This window comes from Colius striatus, chromosome Z (assembly GCF_028858725.1).
Source record: "Colius striatus isolate bColStr4 chromosome Z, bColStr4.1.hap1, whole genome shotgun sequence".
NCBI classification, from domain to species: domain Eukaryota; kingdom Metazoa; phylum Chordata; class Aves; order Coliiformes; family Coliidae; genus Colius; species Colius striatus.
This window is the reverse complement of record NC_084790.1, coordinates 29,841,387-29,865,897: the sequence shown is the minus strand read 5'-3', so window position 1 is coordinate 29,865,897 and position 24,511 is coordinate 29,841,387. Positions and strand designations below refer to the sequence as shown.

Here is a 24,511-nt window from a genome sequence, read left to right as displayed (position 1 = left end):
ACTATTACTTCTTTTTTTTTTACCTTTTCCATGCAACAATTTGAAAATGCTTTAACAATCTATGTCTTCTAACATCCCTCAAGGAAAGTATTGATGTTGCCATTTATAGAGAGAAATACAGAGGCAGAGAGAGCTTTGCATAGGCAGAATGTCTATGGCAAAAGTGAAAAGAGAGTTCAGCTGTTTGCTCAGCTCTGTACATGCTCTCTGTGTTACTGTGTTAATATATCTGAGTTTTTTGATGATGTTATCTAGATATGCAAAAGAAAAAGCAGAGTAATTTCTCTAATAGTAGTAGCAACAATATTCTGTTTCTGACACAAAAGCTACAGTATTTAATACATGGTTTGTGCAGTTATTTAAACTTTTTACTGTCTTTCTTTACTATAATAATGGTAGCAAATATAGACAGACTGTGTAAATGATATTTATTTTTTTTTCCCCAAAGATGTAGAATAGTTTAGGAAAATGTAGTAATTTGTGCCAAATTCATCAAGGAACTGCAGAAAACCTAACTCAAAAGGAAGGAATTAATATGCCCTTGTTGAGGACCAGGGAACCACATTGTTGATCAAAAGCCTGAGATTAGTGGGAAATTTTTTCTCATTTTATCCCTCATAGACATCTCTTTGCAATCTTTTATTCTGAGTATATCTCTGTAATAACTTCTCTGTATTACTGACTTGAGTATAATACTATTCTTTAGTATAGCCATGAGATTTTTTTTTTTTATGTTAGATTTTGCAACGACTCATATTTTACTTAGCATTTTGAAGGAACGATAATTAGGAATATACCCTGTCTCTCTTTCCTACATTTATATTTCCCCTCCAGGCATGTAATTTAAAGTTGTTATCATTCTTGAAGTAATACAGCGCTACAGCATCTGTCCCTAAGGCTTTTCAACGTTAGTATGAGCTGTATAAAGAAGACAACTTTCATGTCACATCCAGGAATTTTAGGCAATGAGCCATAAACAAAGAAATTAGATAAAGGTAGAAAAAAACCATTCAAAATTATGAAAATGTGCTGACTGAATTATAGGCTGGCATTGTAGTAGAAGAGTTGTAGCAAACAGAAGAATAAAAAGAAAAGGATTCTTGAAGCCTAGAGCTTATTATGACAAGATTTTTTTCTATTTAAGGAGCAAATCCTCTAGTATTTCTAGGGTCACAATGATGAGTAAATAAATTAAAGACTGAAAATTCTCTGGAAGTTGGGAAGCCAGTAGAAATTAAAGCACGAATTTACAGAAGATGAGTCATGTGAGAGGAGAAGACAGATCCAGGATACTAAACTGAATTTTTCAGTTGCTTTTACTAGACAGCTGCTGTTGTTTCAGCTACTTGAGCCACGAAGTGCTTTGTCTGGTAGGTGCTGAGATGTTGCAGCACAGAACTCAGCATGTGTTCAGGTGTTAGGAGGGAATTTTGCAATAAAGTCTGAAACAATGCTTTACTGTCACTGTTGTCCAGAGCAGCAGGTTTAAAGTACTGATGTTGATCATGTTTGGCTGTGCATGAAATTATAGATTTAATGTGTAGGATTTAACATGTGGCAGCAAAGAGGAGAGGTTGGAAGAAAGCTGAAGCAAAGGAACATTCATTTTCCTGATCCTTTTTGTTTCCTTTGGATATCTTTCAGAATCAGCCTCTCCACCTTTGGAGTCAGTGGGGCTCAGGCCAAGTAGGAATGAAGCAGGGGAAAAAAAATCTGGGGCTGAGTGGAGGAGTATGAGCAGAACCAGAAGACTGGGATAGAGAAGAGAAAAAAGGATTAACATTTGCAGCCTTGTAGAAAAAATGTTATTTGATTTTCAATTGCGTGTTCTAATATACTTTCAAACTTCTAATATTCCATTAATAATTTCACTTTCTACATAAAATAAACAATTTGTTTTTCAAGATAGTTTGCATATATCTACACTATGCTATAGTGACTACAGTATAGGCCTACTCTTTTTTCATCTTTATTTAACAAATGTCCGAAGGCTTTGTATAAAAAAAAAAAAAAAGTGATTTACTACAGAAAAGAACAGAAAAGAACTTCTGTCTCAGAAGTGAAGCAGGTTCTTCAAGGAAAGTTTAAAAAATTCAAACCATAAAACTAATGAGGACAGATTTTTTCCATCCTTGTGCTATTGTCTTCCAATTTTCACCAGGTTCAAGGATTTCAAGTCCAGCTAAATTACCAAAACGTAGACATGATCATAAAAATATCTTATTTAGGCATGTGAGCTGCTTGACTGACAAGATACTTGCCCAATAAAAAAGGACACATTTGAGTACAGCTGAACCAAGACTTAATCAGATTGTTTGCACCTGCATATCTCATAAAATCCTGTCATTGATGATTTCTTATACTGAATTCAGTATTTGCATTTAAATTAAGATTTTTATCCCAAATGTACCATTGTTCAACATCCAGATGTAAATGACATCTTAAACCCCAACTTTCTGCTACAATCAAAACACCCTTTTTTGTAGTAGGAGTACGCAAAGTTGCTTCTAACTGTACGTAGATCTCAAATTGCTTCGAAGTGTGTTTAAAAACAAAAAGGATGTACAAAAAACCATAATTTGAACATCATTTGACAAACAGATAAAATATGCCAATTATTTTAGAAGAAAAAAACATAAACACCTTAAACAGAGGTAGAAAACTGCACAGGGCAAATCTTTACTAGTGCTTTTTAAACAGTCTGGTCTATGAAGAAGACATTAATTGCAGTATGATTTCCCTGGCCACATCTTGTTTTTCAGACTCCTTCCTCAATACCAGCAACTGGTAAATGCTAGAGACAGGGTAATTACAGGCCTGTAATTCCGACCTGACCTGTTATGGGATTCTTACGTTTTCCTGTATGTATGAAATGCATTGTGGCATCAGACTTTGTTATCACTAATTAAATTTAACTTTTCATTTGCTCTAGTGAAATATTTTCCAAAAGACAATTTTCAACACTTTAGTATTCATCAAGTTGATCCAAATCTATCTAGTTCACATCACAATAAGAGCTCTTTTTCTTGCTTTCCCCCCCTCTTTTTTTTTCTTTTTTTTCCTTCCAATTTTTTTTTCTTTTTATTTTTCTTTTTTCTCCTTCTCATTACCCGCTCCCGACAGTGACTTGGCGAGGTAACCAAAACATTAAGCTCCCTGTCCCCAAGTCACGATGAGCAGCAGTTAACTTTCTCAGGCAGAACTTGCCATTTTTAGCGTCTCACGCACTTCTGTTACTCCAACACCTGAGCAATAAACCACCCAAAAACCCCACAGACACTTTAAAGCCAGAGACGTGCGTTGCACCGAAGCAGCGTGAGGGCGTGCCTGCTGCCGGCTGCTGAAAGGCCCTCGACCCTGCCTCGCCGCGCCCGCTGCCCGCCCGCGCTGCGCCACCTCCCCAACGGGAGCCGGGCCCGGACCCCGTTGCCGGGAAACGGGGGGGCTCCGCGCGACGCGGGTGGCCCCGCCCCGCCCCGCCCCGCCCGTGCGTTGTGGCTCGCGTCCAATCGCACCACCTCCCCAAGCCGGGAGACGGCGACCGTGGCGCATCTTACCTCGCGCATTGGCTGCGAGCCGCGATGCGTCACCAGGAGGCGGGGAGCGCTCGGATTGGCGATCAGGGAGGGGGCAGGCCGGCGATGACTGGCCCGTACGCGTCACGTGGCTCTGGCGGGGCCGTGACGCCCGCGGCGGCGGAGGGGCTCGGCCTGTTAGGTAAGTGGCTGCCGTGCGCGGCCCGGCGGGTGCATGCGCCCCGGGAGCGGCGCCCGGACCGGAGGGCGGCCGCCTACGCCCCTTGCCGCGACCTGTCGCCCTCCCGCCCAGCAAGCGGTCGTGGCGGGTAGGCCCCGCGCAGGGATCTACCTGCGAGCGCGGCGGGGCGGGGCCGGCGCCACTCGCGCTTCCCTCTGAGGGGGCGGTGGCGGCGGCGGCAGCATCCGGTCACCTCCCGCGGCGGTAGTGCAGTGGAGCTTCAGGGGCGCCTGTCCCAGGGCGGTTACTCCGACCCGGCCTGCCCCGGCGGGGCCGGCAGCGAGGCAGGTCGGGGTGCTAGCCTCGCCCCCAGGGCTGCCGTCGGGCCGGGGTCGCGGCGCCCCGCATGGGTGCCAGGCCGGGAGAAGAAGGGCGGGCTTGTCCCTATTCCTGCCGCCCCCGCGGGTCCCCGGCGTGTCTGTTCCCCTCTGGCACTCCGGCTGCGCCACGGCACGTCGGCCTGGCCGCGACTGCCGCAAACAGCGGAACGATGCGCCGGCCTCCGCCTGAAGCTTTGTCATGTGTGGGGCCTCACGTTTCCTGTATAAATTCAGTGGCCCTGCTTTGCCCGCACCTGTGCAGCGACATTCTGAGTTTTCACATGAAATTTACAGAGCCTGCATGGACGAGGCCTTTCTAGTGCTACTGTGTGCTTTTTATGCTTTGTGTGTTAGGCATCTGCAGGGTCCTAAATGTTCACATAGTTGGTATTGGAGAGCAAAACATACAGAACGACATTAAACATCCATTTTCATATAGGAGTATGTTTCTATTCATGTTTGAATTTACGTGAGCATTCACCCATGGAAGGGATGCGTCCTATGTGGACATCTAGGATTTTGTCATACTTTTAAACAAGCCAGCTCATCTTCTGTTTGCCAGAAAGCACCAGTGCTTTCCAAGTAGTTGACATAACTTTTCCCCACTGTGTAACAAACCTGGACAAGTGATTTTGATGTTCTGCTCTATTTTAGTGCAGCTTCTATCGGTCTGCAATGTAAGAAAAGTCTTGTTGACATCTGAGACTTTCTGACCAAAAGAATTTACTGGGTATTATATTCACTTAATTGTATATTTGAAATACTATATATAAGAAAGAGGTGATTGACACGGTTCACTCCATGTGTGTGCTAGTCCCTGGAAGGCCCAAGGAGGTGGCATGTTCATACTTCTAATCCACTCACAGTCAAAGAAAATTGCAATTGATAGACATAGCATAAGTTGAATTACGACAATGATTGTTGTTGATGTCCTCTCCCTTTATATGTCTCCTTTTATATGTATGTTGTCTCCTTTTATAAATTCCTTTTTAACGTGGTGAAGAAAATAATCAGTACTGTTAACAACCTTAAAAGACATATGTGAAACATTGAGCTTTGGGGATCTTATTTGAAGGAGGAGATAAAGTCTTGTATGTACAAGGTTACTTTTTAACACAGCAAAAGCTGCAGTGACAATTGCTAAGATTCTTTTCTACTTTTGTACAGCTATAGCTTCATGTCACAACTAGGTGTTTCAAAGGAAGTTTTTTCTTCTCTTAGTATTTGGATTTCTAATGTATAAATAGATCATGTAGAAATCATTCTGAAGAGACACTTGAAAGTAGAGGTAGAGCAAAGAAAGAAGGAAAGGATTTTAAAGTAGAGTGGTACAAAGGAAGAGAAGAGGGGTCTTCATTAAGAGAGAGAAGGAGGAAACACTTGCCTCACTGGAATAGAGAGATTGAACACAGGGGAGTAGGATTCAGCTAAGTGCAGTTACACTGTGGTTGGGTGACAAGAGATGTTTTTCCATACTTAAAGAGTGTCCCCAGTTCAGTTCTTCATGACATGGAGAAGTGCCTTGTCAATAGGAAGTAGGTTTACGCTAGGCATCTGTTGGTCTATTTCTTGTCTCTGCAGAGACCTGTCTCTTCCTGCCTGGCTTGCCCCTGCCTGCCGGGCCTTGCCTCCATGGTCTTCCAGCTGTGAAGCAGCTGGGCAAAGGAAGGTATGTTGCCTTGTCAGCCTGAAGGCAGAGAAAGCTGGCAGCAAGCCCAGAGTTGCTCCATACAAGGAGATGGGCTAGCAGTATGAGGTCATCTCTGTGCAGGGTGGAGTTTTTTTTGCACTGTGTGGGAAGTGGGTCTAGAAAAAGGAAAGGGGATTCTTTTGCTGTGGGTGCAGAGGGGTGGGGAGAAACAGCAAGAGAAGAGAGGAAAGCCCAGTTTCATTCCAGCAGGAAGTAAACTGCATGTATGCTCCTATCTAGAGATCAAATGTCCGCTAAGTAATGTCTTAATTACAGTGTTGATGTATTTGCCTTTTAAAAAATAGGTGGTGGAGGTTTATGATACAGTAGAGATGGTCCTGGGATTGTTCATCATTAAAGAATCCATAATTTCCTTAGAGATCTGAAGGATTTAAAATACCATGCATGTAAATATGTGGTGAATTTCTACTGGTATAACATTTGCATTAGGTAACTAGAATCTCTGTGGAAAGATTTATTTTGGAAACTTTTTTAGTAAATCAGTGGAATTCATAGCTTTGTTTATAAAGTCTGAGAGAAGGTAGTTATCTTTTGTTTTAAGAGCCATGTATGGGGTCATGTACAGTGCATGGGAAGTTTTGGAAGGTTTCTTGAAAAGCTACAAGAGTGCTTTCGAAACGACTTTTCTTGTGTTTTAAAATTTCTTTTAGAATAACTTTACAGGATGGAGGATTTTGATTGCTGTCATTTCATAGGATGAAACTGTATTTGAGTGCATGACTATAATATTTTCTAATGTCTCCTGCAAGTTTAAAGGCAGAGTTCAGATTGGTTTTTGAGTCTGAAGTAGTAGGGATCTTTTCACTCCTAGATGTTTTCCTGGTGATGATAAAAATAAATTCCCAATAAATTAAGACATGTTTTCTGTCCAGTTGTACAGGTTTGTCAAAATTCCAAATATTTGAAATGTTTTAGTTGGCTTGTTAGGACACAGTTCTGGCTGCTTAACCCTGCTTATGTTGTGAACTTGCACCTTGAACAATGAGAGGTTTTAGTTGGGCTTTCTAATATTTTTACCCTTATTTTCTGCTGAGAGGAGAATTAATACTGAGGGCAAATCTTGACCTCATGTTGTTGACAGGGTGAACGCAGAGTAGCAGGAGGAGTTGCATACTTTGGGATGTTTCTGTGATGTTTCTCTGTATTACAATGATCACATGAAGCTTTCATCTGTTAAGGGGGAAATGAAAGCCATGGATGTATGCTATTAACCTGTCCTTTAGGTATGCTTTACAATATTGCTTGCACAGTACCATAGTCCATTTGGAATCCTGTCTTATTAGATTATCATGTGTTTGTTTTTATATGGTATTCAAATCTGAAGATTATGTTTTCTCAAGCTCTTATAGTTTTGGAAGTAATTTTTTTTTTAATGTGTGGAACTGAGACATTAAGAAATTAAGCTTAAAGATCAAAGTAAATTACCATAGTTCAGAAAAATCAATTACCTTTTAAGTAGGGGCAACCTGTGAAAAGTTTATGAAATGTTTCATGTTATGTAAGCACTCTTTGCTAGAAGCAGAAATAGAATCCAGAGTAGTGTTAAAGTTTGTTAATCATGAACCCTTTCTTTCCTTGAAATTGCCTGTTTAGAAACTGGGAGACAGCAATGAGCATGACAGAGTCATGCAGATGAGCCCCTCTGACAGAATGCTGAATCATCTCCAGGGCACTCCATCTTCTGTAATAAATGAGTCAGACATTTATGGAGAAAAGCACTGTGGAAGTAATTACATGATCACATAATACATATTCTAGAGAGGGCAGCTCAATTTGTGAATCTTTGCTGGTTTTCTTCAGCTCTATTTATGCCTAGCTTTCTTCAGAGAAATTGGAAAACCTTATTCTCTGCATTGGCATTGTAACTTACATGATTCATCATCACATTTGTCATATTTGCTGTGTGAACAGAGAATGGCAGTAATAAAAGGTGGGGGTTTCTTTTGAGTACAAAACTGACAGGAATGGGTAAGAGCATAATTAATGGTTATTTAAGAAGACAAGAATACTTTCATTGGCTATTTGGTACTGTAATGCTCAGGCAGATAACATATTAAGAATACCTCAGCTGGTGGAGGTTGTTAGGTACTGGGCTAAATCATTAAATTCACCCTTGGTGAACCTGTAAACAAGTAAGTGTATGTTCTTAGGTTAGCCCTTAATATTTGAATACCTAAAGCTTGTCCTATCTGCTGTTAAATTGTGTAAGTTTGTTAAAGTCTGTTTTGTGTAATGTATTGCTACTGTGTCTGTTAAAATACAGCTTTTGCGAATTATGCTAAAGCTTTATTTAAATGTGTTGGGTTTCTTTCAGATGGCATCTGACTTCCTAGTAGTAGCTTCTGATTTGAAATGTTCATGAACGTAAAACAGTATGCCATACTATTTGTATCCCAAGTGAATTTCAGGAGTTCCATATAAGATGTGCAGTCAAGTGAAGTAGCTAGGTTTCCAACATATGACAGCTTAAGCAATATAAATCATAGTATTTTATAACAATTGTTCTAACATTTCATAAAAATGTTAGAATTGCTTTTGTTACTGTTTTCAAACAAAATCATACAACTTTGGAGCATGTTTTTACTGATTAAGAGACATAAAGCATGGAGTCAGAAAAACACACACTTTTTTATTGTTGGTATGAATGTATTTGTTGTATGTTGAGACTGTGAGTGGTGTTTTCTACCAAGGAGAACTTGTTTTCTGTAATTTCCATAATATTATTATTTACCAGTTCAGCAGATGTGATAACTGAAATCCACCAGTTAAAAGGAAATGCCTGACCTGCAGAACATAGCAAAATGCAGTTTCAGTGCTTAGCCGAAAAAGCAAAGAATTGTGAAGAGTTAAAGGTCTATAACAAAGCTGGTAAAAGGCCTTTTAATACCCAGTTCTACCATTTGGATTAGGTGAATGTTGAAATTTTAAATGGGAAATTTCTCATCAGTGACTGTATTAAGTACATCTGAAGCTACTGTTTTAAGAAATTTAATTGGCATGTAGACTATGTAATTTAGAAAAATGATTTTTTTTTTAATATGAGGCGGTAATTACACACATCCTTATTGAGGTCAAAATCTTGGTTTGATTTACCCCTTTTCTTCCTCCCATGGCCTCTTATTTTTCCATGCAGAATGCTTTCTAACTCTACTTTTCTGCAGCCAGCTGGTGCCCTCTGGAAGGAAACCTGCTCACAGCTGATAGGATTGTTTTCTCCAGAGTCTGCTGCAGCCACACTTGGGATGCGTACTGCAACAGATTTGTGTCCTATGTAGAATGATCTTCTGGAGGTATCTTGTTGAATGCTGTGTGTTCTCAGACCTAAGGCTTCATGTTTCCACTAAGCATCCAGTGCATACCGTGTGTATCATGCTGATAAAACATCCATCTGATAGTATATGACACAGCGATCTCTTGTGCTTCAGTAGTTTATCGTGAAATTTCCCCCAACTAGACTTCAGGAGCGTAGTGGAGATACAGAGAGGAAGTGTTTAACTGGGAGGGTTGATGATACACAGACAAAACTGACTGGGTCTAAAAAGGAAGGGTAGATTCCTTCATGTGTCTTGCAAATTTAGCCCTGGTATATGTTATGTATTAAAATTTGTTAGGCATTTCAGGTGTTTAAGAAGGTGCAAACACGTAGTTCAGTCACCTGAGGATCTGGTGTGACATTGTCTTTGACTGCGTTCAGATCATCTAGGGTTTTTGTTTTATACATATCTTTTAATTCTTTCTTTTATATCTTCAGTACCTAGTGGTTTATTGTATTGAGGTAGCAAGCAGTCTGCAGCTGTCAAATTCTGCTATGTTTGAACTCAGAAATAGCAATGGGAATTTTGTAACATTTTATTGATATCTTACAGATGCTTGTATAATTCACTGGCAAGCTTTTATTACACTTCTGTGTGCTAGCTAGCACACACCTGTCAAATAGACCAGTATTGGACTTGTATTACCAGTTTTAAATTCTGATAATGTCATGTATGCAAATTAAAATGTGCACATGGATGAAATGTAGTAACTGGAATTCTGAAGAAAAGTTGGGTTTGCATTTTATTTTTATATTGATAACAAAATCGCTTTTTATGTAGTAGCTAGCAACAGGACAAGGGGTAATGGGATGAAGCCGGAACACAAAAAGTTCCACTTAAATATAAGAAAAAACTGTTTCACTGTGAGGGTGACAGAGCAGTGACATGGACAGCCCAAAGGGGTTGTGGAGTCTCCTTCCTTGGAGGTCTTCAAGACCCACCTGGACATGTTCCTGTGTGACATGATCTAGGTGAACCTGCTTCTGTAGGGGGATTGGACTAGATGATCTCTAAAGATCCCTATGATTCTGTGAAAATTCTCCATTCTAACATATGCTGTAGAACTTTAAGAAAAGGTGTGCCTTTTGTCGTTGTGCAGAGAAGATACAGCTGAGCTATGTTTTAAGTGTCTCCAATCTGTTGTTTCATTTAATAAATGGAATTTTCAGAAGGGGTTCATTTTAGCACATGCAACTCTTTTAACATCTGCTTGACATCTGAATGTGCCCAGGGCTGGTGGTAGCATTTGTTCACTTTAATGAGTCCCATTTGAACTAGGAAAGGCCTGTTCCTGTCCAGTGATAATACAGTCTTTTTATCTGGTTTGTGTTTATGATGATGAGAGGAATGGAGCCAAATTTACTAGTTTGGCTTTATAAAGGTTTTACTTTAAAGTTTTGCTTGTGATGTTTTGCTGGTGAAGACTTTGTCTTGGGCTTTGCAACAAGTATTTTTCTATTAGTTATTAAAAATGTGATGAATTTTGTAATGCTTCTGTCCTGCTGCATTTTTTGTATCATTTCATAGCTGCTTACATAGCTGCTGTTTCTTTACAGTGACTGAATGTAAGCATCACTTACAGTCTTTTCTATTTTTGGCCATGGAGAATGGAAGTTTTGTATTTATATTAGACAGTTTCTAGAGAATGTCACTAAGTAACCAGAAAGGAATATTAAATACGTTTGCTTTAATATGAACTAAAACTATCCCTTCATAAGATTTCATAAATGTATCTGATTAGTGCTTTAGAAAATAATTCTCTTTTATTTACCCTTACGCTGTCTTTCACTTTTGCTTATTGTATCTTTTCTTACAAAGGCATTACTATACTAATATTGAATGTCTTATCTAGAGATGTAACTTTAGATGAGACATTCTGGAATGAGATTGTGAGTGAACAATTAACTTTGGTCCGGAGGTAGCTTATACAGTATAAGTTTACACTTGTAAGCCATGTACAAAGAATGTTTATTACAATGTTTTATATTTTATATACTTTTTTCTTAATATAAAACCTCAAAGTTGTAACCTTCTGTTGCAGTTTGCTTCACCTACATTGCAGTCCAGAGTTACAGCTTGACACTTTAGTACTGCAGTCATCTTAACTTTCTGACCTCATAGTATTCCAGATATTAGAGTAATTAGAGTTATATAAGAAATTTGTGTCTTAATTGGTTTCTTTCTCATGTTGTGGCTCTTTTTCTTACACTCTAGTGAAAATATTGCCACTAAGTTTGTCTTTGCTATAATGAATTTTGGTCTTCCATGCTTTCATTTTCCTTACTAAGGGACTTCTTTTTTGTTTCATCAAGGGCAAAATTCAGAAAGAAATGAAACTAATTTTCTGTTTATGATACAGTGAATTCCAAGAACTTTAAAATAAAGAATTCTTCAGTTACATGTGCAGCTTAATTTTTTTTTGTTGTTGTTTTGTTTTGTAGGGTCCAAAGGAAATAAAATATCAGAAACCCAAAATCACAAGAAGTAGCTGCTGACATAAAGAGAAGTGTACTAAGGACTATTTATTGAGAAAAATTTTTTTAAGGTATGTGAACTATGTTTTGCAGAAAGCCTTCCAGCAAATAAGATACCTGTTTTGCCTTGAGCTGATTAGTATGTCAGGCCTGTTTTGAAATGATCAGGCTAGCTTTTTTGGGTGCTTATTGATGGCAGTACCTCTATGGAGGCACTAATTCAGCTAGGTCATGTTCATGTTCTCCTTCTAGAGGGGCCAGATGCATGCTAGACTTTTCTGTTCTGAAGTTAACTGAGGGCCATATGTGCTTGTAGTTAGTAGTCATTTGCCTACCTTGTCATTGATGTCATGAAACCACAGATTCCAGCAGATGCATGTGAATCCACCGTGATTTTAAGACTGGCAAACACAATATTGGATATATTTCATGGCAATATGTAACAGAAGGCACCAGTGATTAAAAGGGTAGGAGAGCTTCCTGAGAAAATATTGCTATATATGTGTTCTATCTTTCTGTGTTCATTTGACTTCAATTGTTGTCAGACACACAGGGCCTTTGATCTGACATGTTACAGCCACTGGTATGTGCCAAGGCCAGGTTGCAGTCTTTTAAGTGTAGATTGTCTACGACAACTGCTTTCTTCAGAGTTTTTGCTGGAATCCAGGAAGACTAATAATGCTGGAATATTTGCTTTATTTAGTGAGGGGAGTGTTAGAGTATTGAAGAACTGTATGACTGTTACTGCAATTTTCTCACTGTGACATTGACAAAATTTCATATTGCTTTGTTTGGAATTTGACTCCATTGCTGTGGTGGTGGTGCTTGAGAAAGCACTCCTCATTTGCAGTCCTGTGTCCAGTTCTGGGCTCCCCAGCTGAAGAGGGACAAGGAACTTCTAGAGAGAGTCAAGATCATCAGGGGACTGGAGCATCTCTCCTATGAGGAAATGCTGCAGGACTTGGGGCGGTTCAGCCTGGAGAAAACTGAGGGAGAATCTAATTAACACTTATTAAGTATTTAAAAGATGTATATCAGGAGTATGAGGCAGCACTTTTTTCTGTTGTCTTCAGTGACAGGACAAGGGGTAATGGGCACAAGCTGGAACACGAAAAATTCCACTTAAACACAAGGAAAAACTTCTTTACTGTAAGAGTAAGGGAGCACTGACACAGGCTGCCCAGGGATATTGTGGAGTCTTCTTCTCTGGGGATTTTCAGAACATTCCTGGATGCATTCCTGTGCATCCTGATCTAGGTGGACCTGCTTTAGCAAGAAGTTGGACTAGATTATCTCTAAAGGTCCCTTCCAATCCATCCCACTCTGTGACTCTTTGATTCTATTTGAAAATGAAAAAAAAAATTTGCTGAAACTCATTTGTCCTGTTTGATGCCAGTGGGATTTCGTTACTTCTATAAAACATGCTATAATTCAGTTTGAGACATCACTGGGATGTGAAATTATGCACCCATTGTTCATATATGGAAAAGAAATAAACCTTCTGGGTGACTACCAGAAGTAGGAAAGGCCTCCATGGTAAGATTGAGCAATTTCTGAAGTTTTTATTCTGTATTAATTCAGCACATCATGAGTTCATTGTCATCAGTTCTCCATCCAACTACTTTAAAACATAATGCCATCTCTTTTTTTTTTCCTTAAAAGTTAAATATTCTCTTATGTTTCTAATTTTAGAAGGATTTTTTTTTCCTTTTTTTTTTGCTCCAGAATATCTTTCACACTATCTTATCATTTTTTCAATATTAAAGTAGTAAGTGTGTTGTGCTTCAGACTCCTCATACCTCCTACTGGTTCTGCAGTAAATCTTTTCTGGGTTCAGATTTTGTTCCATTTCTCAATTTTGCCAGTGGTCTGATTTTGTAGTTGCAAAATATGAATGGGAATGTGTCTATGCCTAACATGTTCAGTGCATTGTAACGTTGTATGGTAAAGCAAAAAAGGACACTGTTAGTATTTTTTCCACAATCCATGTGGAAAATCACACGTAGCTGTCAACATGGGGAAGCACAAGGAGGATCACACCACAGATAGCACCCCGACTTGTTTGCTGTTCTTAAGCAGCATTTCCTGATGCTCTGGATGGAGACAGAGTGCCGATCCAAATGGATTACTGTGCCCAGATGATAGTTATAGGTCTTGTCCAACTAAATATTTTACTTTTTTGATCTGACCCTGCAGAGCAACTGTCAACTCATCCCTGCACGCTAAGCACAGAGATAACAAAGTTGGAAAAATACCTGTCCCTATTCATGCCTGGTATTGTTGCTTTGAACATTGGCCTTTGGAAATGTGCTTGTTTTGACTTCAAGAATGTGTCGATGTGATTTGCACTACGTTCAGTTGTGTAAAAGCATTTCGAAGTGTTCAAAGTGTTAAAAAAATTAAAAGTGGATTTAGTTAAAAGAATTTTTTTTAGCCTATTGACAGTTAATGTAGTTGTGAATTTGTTTGATATTTGTTCACCACATCTTTACCTCCACAAAATCAGAGCATTTCAGTTTTACTGAATGTCTTAATTGATTCTTCATTTACAAGGAAGGCATATGGAGGCTGGTTTAGTTGGGAATTATTGGCTCTGAGACTTTGTGTTTATGAAATCAGAATTGTATCACTTTTGCAAAACTATTTTTTTTTGGTGTGGCTTCCATCTCAGTGAATGGAATAATGTGAAACACAGACCAGAGTCCAGTATGTGTATGATTTTTTTCTATATACCCTAGCATCTAATAGTGTAATCAGAAAAAAATCTAATTACTAGTTAGTGAAGGGAGGCTTAGTGGGCTGGAGTGAGATGCTGGCTCTTCTGTTCTATTGGTTTTTATAATCTCATGGCTCCATAGTGAGTCAGTAGAAGCAGACTGAAATACTGTATACTGAGAATATTTTCTCCCTCCCTTGCCTTCCTGTCTCAGTAAAAGACAGAGGTTAAAATACAAGGAATCAGGCCAGCACTTTACTCGTAGCACAAGGCCAGACTTCATCTTGAGATTCAGTTCCCATCTCTTTTGAATTGGGAATGCGAGAAAATAAAGATCTTTTCTTATAGCTAATGTGCTAGGATATTCACCTAGTGTGCTAAAATGTGCTAGGAGAAAAACAAGCTTGGACATAGATCTATAGGGAGTTGAAAAATCGAAAGTGCAGCTCCAGTCATGTTGATAAGGAGGTCCTTTAGGATTTTTTGTTTTGCTTGTCTTACTAAAATATCAGTGTTTTTTTTCAAGACTGTTCTTAAATTTTATCTGTGAAAATATGATTGGTAATATAACTATTAATGACATAGTCTGTCCTTCATAAACACAGACAGTGTTAATTGTTTACTGTTGCGTTTCATGTCTGACCCCCTAGCCATCCACAAAAATTCTGAGTAAAATACCCAGCTTCAAATTAAAGAGCATATATGAAGCTTGCAATAAAGTTTGCCCATACAACTTTGACTTGTCTCTTTTGTGTAGATGCATAGTGGCACAGCACTATTCTTGTTTTCTTTATAGGCTCTTTGTTTCTTTCATTACATAGCATGGTTTGTGTTCTGCAAATAAACAGTTAGTGGATGAGGCTTATTTCCATATCTTACTGTAAGAGCTAATGGAGATAGCTGCAAGAAGAGTGGAGCATTCCTGGGAGTCATACTACCTTGGAGATCACTCTCTATTCTGATTTGCAAAATCTTCTGGTATTTTGTGTGGTAGCTGAAGCCTCTCATCGTCTTTTTTTTTTTTTCCCCAATTTCTTTTCTGAATAATTATAATATTAAAAAGTACTAGACATTCAGAAAAGTCTGCCTTTAAGTCTTATGTGTACAGATCTATGTTGACATTGGTTTATATGTGTTAGTTTTCAGTGTAAGATAAGATGATTAATACTACTTCACTCCATGGACTGTTAGAAAGATAAATCTGTTAATGTTTGTAAAACACACTGATAATTTAAGTTGCAATTTAAAGCCTCTGTAGAAATTGATAGAGTTGCATGGGGACCCTGGTTTGGCATTTTTCGTAGTTTTTTGAAACTTGAATCTGCAGGTTTAATGGCCCACTAACACCATGTCTAGGCGCAAAGCAGCTTGTAACTAGTTACTCATTTCCCACAGACACAGTGCCTGAGGGCTGGTGCTCTATTTGAGGTTTTCTGTGTTCTTAAAACAGGAAACTCAAACCCAAATGTTTCTTGTTGCCAGGAGTGTGACAATGTAGTTGAAAGTCTTGTCTGGAGATACCGTCAGCTATGTTTATTTGATTAAATATATGTATTGATCTTTAGTATGTGTCTTAAAAGCTTCTATGTGTTCCCGTAATTTTAATTAATTTTAAGTTAGAGATACATTTTTACAGATAGAAAATGGATGACAATCCTTGGCCTGAGGTCTTTTCCCACCTATAGACAGGTGTTCAAAACAGTGCTCTGACGCACCTTTAGATGAGGTACATGTATGTGCTTAATATTACAGTAAAGTTATTTCAGACTTTATATATTAATAATTGGTTTTTGTCACACTGGAAGTTTTTCTTTTGGTACATCTCATGAATCTTGTTCTGCTTTCAGATGTGGTGAAGAGCCTGTATTTTCCCCTGAGTGGTATTTAGTGCCTTAAAAAATGGGGTTTGGCGGTGATCTGAAGTATTCTCATGATGCTTTATTAAAACTGCAAGATTGGGAACTGCGACTGCTGGAAACGGTGAAGAAATTTATGGTAATGCGAGTAAAAAGTGATAAAGAGTATGCCTCCACTTTACAGAATCTTTGTAATCAAGTAGATAAAGAGAGCACTTGTCAATTGGATTATATCAGCAATGTGTCCAAGGTAAGACTAAAATATTTTTAATTTGGAACATCCTTGGAAATAACAGTGCTGAATGTATCTGGATTTCTGTTCATTCAGCTTATTGAGAGTTAATGTTGCTGAAGTATTTAAAATAGACTTCTTTTAGTTCCGTAGTGGAATATTCAGAAGTTCACCTCCAGGCTTGCTTTGAAGATAATAATTGAAGTAGCATCAATGCTGAATTCTGAAATTCGATGTTTTACGTTCCTCAGCTGAGCCTACTACTTTGTTTAGTGCTTTGAAAAGAGAGTGTGTTAGAGTAAGCTTTACTTTTAAGATGGTTAAATAGGAACTATTGTTTATGTTCTATGCGATTTGTGACAGAAATAGAAAAATGACAGGAAACTGAGGGAAAGTGTGGAATTCCAGCTGTTAACATTGTAGCATGTATTGTAAAAACAAAACATTAATTCAGTGAATTTCTTGTAACTGTGAAGTTATTTTATGTCCAAGTTAAAATATCTGTGTTGTTTTTTTATAAAGATAAGGCTATCCTTCCTCCAAATTGTCAATTTTCAGATTTCGAGCAAGTGCAGTAAAGATACTGATGAAGCAAACATTCCTAATCACCTGTTTATAAGCTTCACTCACGAACTGGATTCCTTCCTGATTAGAGAAAATGATTGTTTTTTAATGGCTTACCCAATTCTTTTCCCATCTACTACAACAGTGGTTTCACAGTCCTTTAAATCTGGCATGAATCCTGATCTCCTCTCTGCAGAAGAACAACCTTTTTGGGTCAAATTAAGTTTTAGACAAAGCAAATTTTATGTAGTGGCTTCTTGAATACTAACTGTGGCTTGACGTTAGGAACGTAATTGCTCAGGGTGCAGCAGTCTAGATTTATACTGGATTAAATGATGGAGTGTGTGACTTAAAAGCTATGCTGATGTAGCTAGCATGCTTCAACTGTCTCAAAAACAGCACTTTGTAATTTTTATCTACAACTAATTCCGTTCTTGCTTCTGTCCCCCACACTAGTTCTTGTCTTGTAAATTGATGTCCTACCTTCTTTTTTGTCATCAGTGTGTTTTGGTGAAATGCACTTTAAATGCACCACCCAATTAAGTTTCTTATACACAGTTACAAGTTTTGGTAATTAAATCCTGAAGATTCTGGTAAAAAAATTATTAAACCATTGTCATTAGTCTAAGAGTGGCAGAAGTCAGGTATTTTCTTGAAGCTTTCTGCTGTTGGATCCCAGAGTTTTGTGTAGGATTTTTGGTGATACGATAATAATTCTTGCTAATGCTGCCCAACTAAAATTACTATTATGTGCCAGCTAAACTGTCTTCATTAGGCAGTGAAACAGAGCAGACTAAGCCTAGGATGGTAAAGGAGAACTGGCATCAGAATATATAGCATTGTAAGGTGTAAGCAATACTTCACCTTCATATAGCTGGCTCTATCTAGGATGGTACATGTGAGTGACATGGGTACTTCCTATGAGCAAATTCTGAAAAACTGAAGATCTGACTTAAGCCATGTTCTTTTTGGGTTGAAGAGAGGCAGACGTATCACATTTGAAACTCTTGTTTTGGAAAAAGGCACTGAAATGAAGGTTTTTCAGGGATAATTTTTTGTCCTTTTGTATTTGTTTTGTTTTTTTTTTTTCTCCTAAGGATATGCCATTTTTTCTGTCAAATCCCATCCATGATCTCCACATCTTAAAAAATACTTTTTCACTACTGACAGATCTTTTGTATGAGCTTGCATTGAAATTTCATTATCACCTTGGATTTTAAAGTTTTGTAATGACTCATTGTTTTACTGATTTGACAATTAAAATATTTGATCTATTAATTATTTTACTCCATTCTTATCTACTTTTCTATTTCTTGATACTTCTTCACCTCTATCATTTTGCAGAATCAAAGTGTAATCCAAATGTTATGGGACATAAATTAGTATATTACATCTCCTAAGATGAAAAATAACTGTATAGTAAATTTTTGGCACTATATGGCATAAAACCCAAACATAAAGGTGAAAAAAAATTAATATTTCTTTCTGCATGAGTAGGCACTTGGAGGCAAATAGTGTTTGGGAAAATCTGTGCTATGCTTTTTTTCATTCAGAGATAGCAAACTTTCTGGACGTCATAATGACAGCACGCACTGATGCTAGAAAAGCAGTTATTTTTAAGAGATTCCCAACAACTCTTTTGTGTTCTTATATATCTAAAAAATACTGTTAAACCAAACAAATTGTATGTTATTGCTTTTGATGGATTATGGTTATTTTCTGTGAAAAGAAATGCTTTGCCTTTCTTTTCTGCTCTCCCCACCAGCTACTTTTCTGTCCTATAGACATCCAATTTTTGAAGCCTTTCCTCAAGTATAGTTTTGCACTCTAGCTTTTCATATTTTAAAATAATACAATATAATCACACAAAACACTTAAATAGTGTTTAACCGTGTTTTTTCCTCACTATGGAAGAAGGATATAAAGAACAGGAAAATGTAGAAATGATGTTTTTTAAATGGTCAATTTTCAGTTTTTTACTTACTAAGGTTCCCTTGGTGAATTGTAAACTAAGTATACTTGTTGAGAAATGCTTTTGCTGTGATTTTTAGTGTTGATTGAAACAGTACTTGCTTCATCGGCAATAAATCAGCCTTAAAGAAAATACAGAACTCTGACTGCATTTTCACCTCTGTGAGAGTGCTCTTAACCACAAGACTGACTCCTCTCAGACAGATGTTTAATGATGTTTTTATCCTATGCAGCTTTGCAATGTAGCTTCTGATGTCATGTGTGAGAGAGGTGAAACAGTTTTCAATCTTAGTCTCAAGGCTTTAGACCATGTCTTTTTACACCACCACACTTTAAACAATCTGAGGTAGATCTTTGGCAGTCTGGGATGTTTAGAAGAAGCTAAAAAAATGTTAAAGCCACTTTCATGGAAACAGGAATTAAATGTCTTTTACTGCATCTATAGAGTCCGATTTGCGTTGCAGCATTGTCATGTAAATATGTATGTATATTTATATATGGGATGTAAAGTAGCCCCAAAGCTACCAAAGAAATTAATTTTCTATGTTGTGATGATCTAAGGTGGATTCCTGTCTTTAGTAAGGTAAGTGCTAGTAAAGCTAGCATACTAGCTGCCTTCAAAATCTGATAATTGTACGGTACATAGCCATTATGAAGTTTCAGATAGAGCATAGCATTAAATGTCAGGGAGTTTTCTCTAACCATCAGCAAAGTGTGGCAGGGGTCTTTAGGGTAACAAATGCTTTTGTTTGAACTGAACTTTAATTTATTCACATCATATGGTGCACTGGAAGTCCTTCTGTTCACCTTAGAGTTCTTAATCAAAATTCAAAGCAACAGAAGTTATTCTGAAAACTGTCTGAATGACCGAGGAAGTTACTGAAATAAGAGTACAGAAAGGTGTTGAGTTACTGTGACAGATGAGTAACTTTGATCACTAGTGGCCTGTCTGATGCTGACAGTTGTGTGAAGCACTTGACCAATGATATCGCCTTAAACAATAACCACTCAAATGCATATTATTGTGAGGTGTTTCGACAAGGACAGAGAAGTCAGCTTGAACAGAGAAACTGTGGCAGGGAAATAGGAGAACAAAGAATATGGAAACATACTTGTCAGAGGTGTTGGGAATTTATTTCAAAAAGGACTGTAAAGCTTCCATTGATGTTCAGAAGTACCAGTGCAGTGCTGAAGGGTGAACGTATGATTTTTTATTTTTGTCCCTCATGGATTTCTGTGATTTTATGAGTAGATGCTGTAGCAGGAAGAACTTTGTTTTAGAAGATCTCAGGTTCATTTGGATAAGTTCAAAAATTATGTTTTTACTGAATTATTTTAAACAGTAATGTGTCTTCTCTCACAGTTCATATTGTCTTGTGTTGGTTATGTTTAAGTCAGAGTAAATGGTTTTCTGTTCTGACTTTTTTTTTGTAGTCTTGGTTGCTTGTGGTACAGCAAACGGAGCAGCTGAGCAAAATAATGAAGACACATGCAGAGGATCTTAATTCTGGGCCTTTACACAGGCTTACAATGATGATCAAAGATAAGCAGCAAGTTAAGAAGAGTTACATAGGTGTTCATCAACAAATAGAAGCAGAGATGTACAAGGTACTTTATTCAATTGTGCTTTATAAATTTATTTTAGTTTTGTATGTTCGGTGTGATACTTCTCTGTTCCACCTCTCTTCCTGTTCTCATTTCACTCCTAACGTTCTTGGGACCAGAGCACTGAAAACTTTTGTAAATAAATGCTCTTGACAGTCCAAACTGTTTTGAGTGGGAACAGGATTCTCCCACTCACGGGGAGAAAGGATGGGGACTACATCCTTTTTGATGCATGGTCAGTCAGCTGTGTTGTCTGATAAAATTTCCAAGCCAAATAGTCACTCACAGCCACTTACATATTGGTACATCTGAAAATAGTCAGGATGGAAGAGGAGGAAAAGCTGATAGCATGCATTAGAAATAATAGAGATTAATACATAGATATTTGGAGAAATAAAGAAAGAAACATAATAAAGAGTGTCTGTATGAAACACGACTGCTAAAAGTTCAGTTATACTTTTAAAAGAGACTGTGTAAAGTTTATTTTTTCTGTTAGTAAGTTAACTCTTAATAAAATCTCTAATAAAACTGTCTTTTAAAAGAAGTCTTAAAAAAAAAAATTGTGCTTGTTGAGCACTCTCCAAATGATTGATTATAAACCACACTAATTTTAATTAAATATGGGCTGCATGGCAATGCAAATATTTTTACATCTTCATGAATTGTGTCATTGTTGTTTATTGGTTCTTTTTTTCCCTTCCTAATTTTCCCAAGAAGCATTTGAATAGCATTCTGTTTAGATATGATATGTCCTTTCATTGTTAACTGACATTGTTTGTTCAAAGCTTTTGTGTCACAGGAGCACTTACTGAATGGTTTCCAGAAATGCAAATGCTTAGCATGTTCTGTGGTACTATTTCTGCTTTTGTTACGCACACACACCACTTCCCAGGACATTATCCCAACCTTGTGAAGATCAGTGTCAGTACAGTTTGTATTTTTAGGATATGCTGGCAAAAAAAATGTGTTTTCCTTTAGGAAGAATGTGTATATATTGTTCTTTCTTACTCTAGACAACTCTACAATGAGGCAGCTTTTTGATGAAATTCGTAAGGAAAGCGAATTACGACATCTTTTACATAAATGTGGTAAAACTTGTATGTTGTAGATTTATTCCAGTTCCCATTAAGATGTTGAATATTTTTTCTTTCTTTATGAAAATTGAGGAAAAAAATTAAAGTACTGTTCTAGTTAGGTGAGCAAGACTTCTTGATATAAAAACTGGGTTTAAGGTAATCCTTCAGGGGGATAGAAGTCTGTTGGAGGAACATAGTTTAAGAATCAGTGCAATGTATTTTGCAATGGACACAAAGGTTTCTTAGTAGTGACATGGCTTTTATTTTCCAATTCTCTGTAAGAGAAACAATTCCTTGATATTTATGTCTTAATTGTGTACACTACTTCCAAAGTTTGGCTTTTTTCTCCTTTCCTTGTGTTATAATACAAGTGTATCATAAAGTAGTAGTTGTATTTCCTGCATCACCTCTATTAGTATTATAGTGACAACAGTTGTGAGTGTAATTTACAATGTATAGAAATATGAGATGAGAATATGGGATTGTCATGGAGAAAAGTTTCTGTCTTTAAATTAAAACTTTGCACAGTTGGCCCAGAAACAGAAACTGTAATCAGAACCATGTTGGCTTGTCAAAGAATTCCAGGTCTTGTTCCTAAGGATGTAAGCAGTCATATCAGGGCCTTGCCTCATGAAAAAAGAAAAGGGAGAATTGTGAACTCCAGCCTTCTTCGTGCCAGCTGCAAGAGGAACAGATTTTCTCTAGAATGGAATTCCTTTTCTGCACATTTGGGGTGCTCTTCCATGAAATTAAATTCCTTTTCCACAATTTCCCATTGTGAGCGTATTTTCCTTTTGGTCAGAGCTAGTACTTCTCTTTACTATATATGCCATAGTTTTGGTGTTTTAGTGGCTGGTTTGTTATTAGCTGCTGTTTGCAAGCTCACGATTTGTAGTTATTTCTGAACAGTGCACTAATTTTGTCATACAGCAACAAAAGATTATTCAACACTGTGTCCCACAGTAGTTTGGATTATTTTGTTTGGTTTGATTTCTTTTCTTCTCCTTTTTAGGGATTTAAGTCTTAACAACAGATATATTCATCCATGGACAGTTGTTTTAAAGCGTTTGTATGAACTATAATATCCAAAACTTTTTATGTCTTGCCTTTTTTTTTAGATGCTAAAGGATTTCCTTGCTATACATGGAACTTTTTCATCTAGCATGATTTATCTTTTTGGTGCTTTTTTCCCATGTCATTGAAATAGAATGGTGTTTAGCTGGATTTCCTAGAAATATTTTTCATTACACCGATACGAATGGGGATCTCTCTTTCAGGCCTCTTATTGCATTCCATGCATTTATTGATTTAGATTTTGTATCTCCATACAATATGCTATTAAGATTAACTCAAGCCAATGGAAGGTGTTAACATCCTAATTCTGAGAAATAAATCCTTTAAATTCTCTTTCACTAATGTTATATTTTATATGTTGAGGATAAGTATTTTTAATACTCTTTATATTTCTCTTTTCTTAAAGGTCACAAAAACAGAACTAGAGAAACTAAAATCTAGCTATAGACAACTAATAAAAGAAGTAAATTCTGCCAAAGAAAAGTACAAAGAAGCTGTGGCTAAAGGTATGACTGACATCTATTAATTTCATCTATTTATTAGTGCCTTTTTAAAACCCCTTAAAACTCTTATAGTGAAACAGGGTAATGTGTTTTGTTTTGAGCAACCTGATTGCAATATAGAAGCTCATTTAGTATCTTAAGTAAGACAAGCTAATTGTTATCATATGGACTTGATACCCTTTTTAAAAATCATAAAATAAATGATAGCCCTTCTTTGAATATAAATGATACTTCTTTTAAATTCTTCTATTATTCCTTCAATGAATGTATATGAAATGTAGAATTATTCAAATGAACTGTTAATAGTGTAAGTAGGTTGCAGGTCCATCTCACATTGTAGAAGTTACCTACTTGCACCCTGTGGCCTATCATGGTTGCTGCAGTGGCATCACCATCAGTTCGTGGCAATTAGTATAATAGATCTGACTTCTGTCAACATTTAGCAAAAGAGGAAAATAATCTGTTTGAACACTGAGGTATTTAAAGATTTTTTGTGACTGATGTGTCACAATTGCATGGATTCTATATCCTGTTGAATTGTGCATTAGCACAATTATATATTAGATAAACGAAAGCCTATGTTCTTTGATATATTGAAATATCTTGTGAATAATTGTTCATATGGGCATTTCTAAGATTTTTTTTTTCCTTTCCTTAGAGAAAATTAATTGTGTGACACTATATAATTCCAAGATCCACTTTCAAGGTTTTGTACTACTGACTAAAATGACAGTTATTACCATTAGTTCTCTTCTACTGTAATTCACAGTGCAATGTAGTAGCTTTCGGTGCCGAAAGATTCTGTCTTTCCAAATATGTCTGAAATCTGGAGTGGTAGTTGTTATGTTCACATAATGACAAAACAGCACGGGATAGGAGAAGTTATACTCGGCACTGTTTGGCTTCAGCTTTTTTTTTTTCTTTTACTGATGTTTATATTCTACAGGAATCCTCATGCAGTCTCAAAAGTGCTGAAAAAGAGAGGAGCACAGTTTTTTTGTTTTCAAATTGGGTTTTACAGAGGTTTTTGTTGGGTTTTATTGCCCTCATTGGTAGATGAGGTGAGAGCTGGCTGAGGACAGCCACCTCCCCTGACTTTCTAACCCTCAGACTGAAAAGCAAAATCAGGTTCCAATAACCTCAGTGGTGCTCCAGAGGAGTCCAGGAGGCTCCAGTGGTCTCTGAGGATATCTTCTCTTCAGAGGTCTTCAGTGGTCTCGGGCAGGGTCCCACAGTAGTCTTTGGTGGGGCAGTGTTTAAGAGGCATTTGGACAGTGCCCTTTGTAATGTGCTTTAACTTTTGGTCACCCCTGAAGTGATCAAGTATTTGGACTAGATT

General features: G+C 37.5%; 1 protein-coding gene across 9 annotated transcripts in view; it reads left to right on the top strand.

The window, feature by feature from the left end:
- The first annotated feature begins 3,638 nt into the window (after positions 1-3,638).
- Positions 3,639-24,511, top strand: part of FER (FER tyrosine kinase) — a 156,068-nt gene continuing 135,195 nt past the window's right edge. For 7 of the 9 annotated variants that reach the window (XM_062019470.1, XM_062019473.1, XM_062019476.1 and 4 more), the window contains exons 1-6: positions 3,669-3,717; positions 8,949-9,077; positions 11,543-11,646; positions 16,139-16,397; positions 20,349-20,522; positions 23,076-23,175. In XM_062019470.1, the coding sequence (XP_061875454.1) occupies positions 16,191-16,397; positions 20,349-20,522; positions 23,076-23,175 (481 nt within the window). In that variant the 5' untranslated portion in view covers positions 3,669-3,717; positions 8,949-9,077; positions 11,543-11,646; positions 16,139-16,190. Of the gene's footprint in view, positions 3,718-8,948; positions 9,078-11,542; positions 11,647-16,138; positions 16,398-20,348; positions 20,523-23,075; positions 23,176-24,511 lie in introns of all 9 variants that reach the window. The other 2 variants (XM_062019472.1, XM_062019471.1) reach the window with 2 other exon arrangements.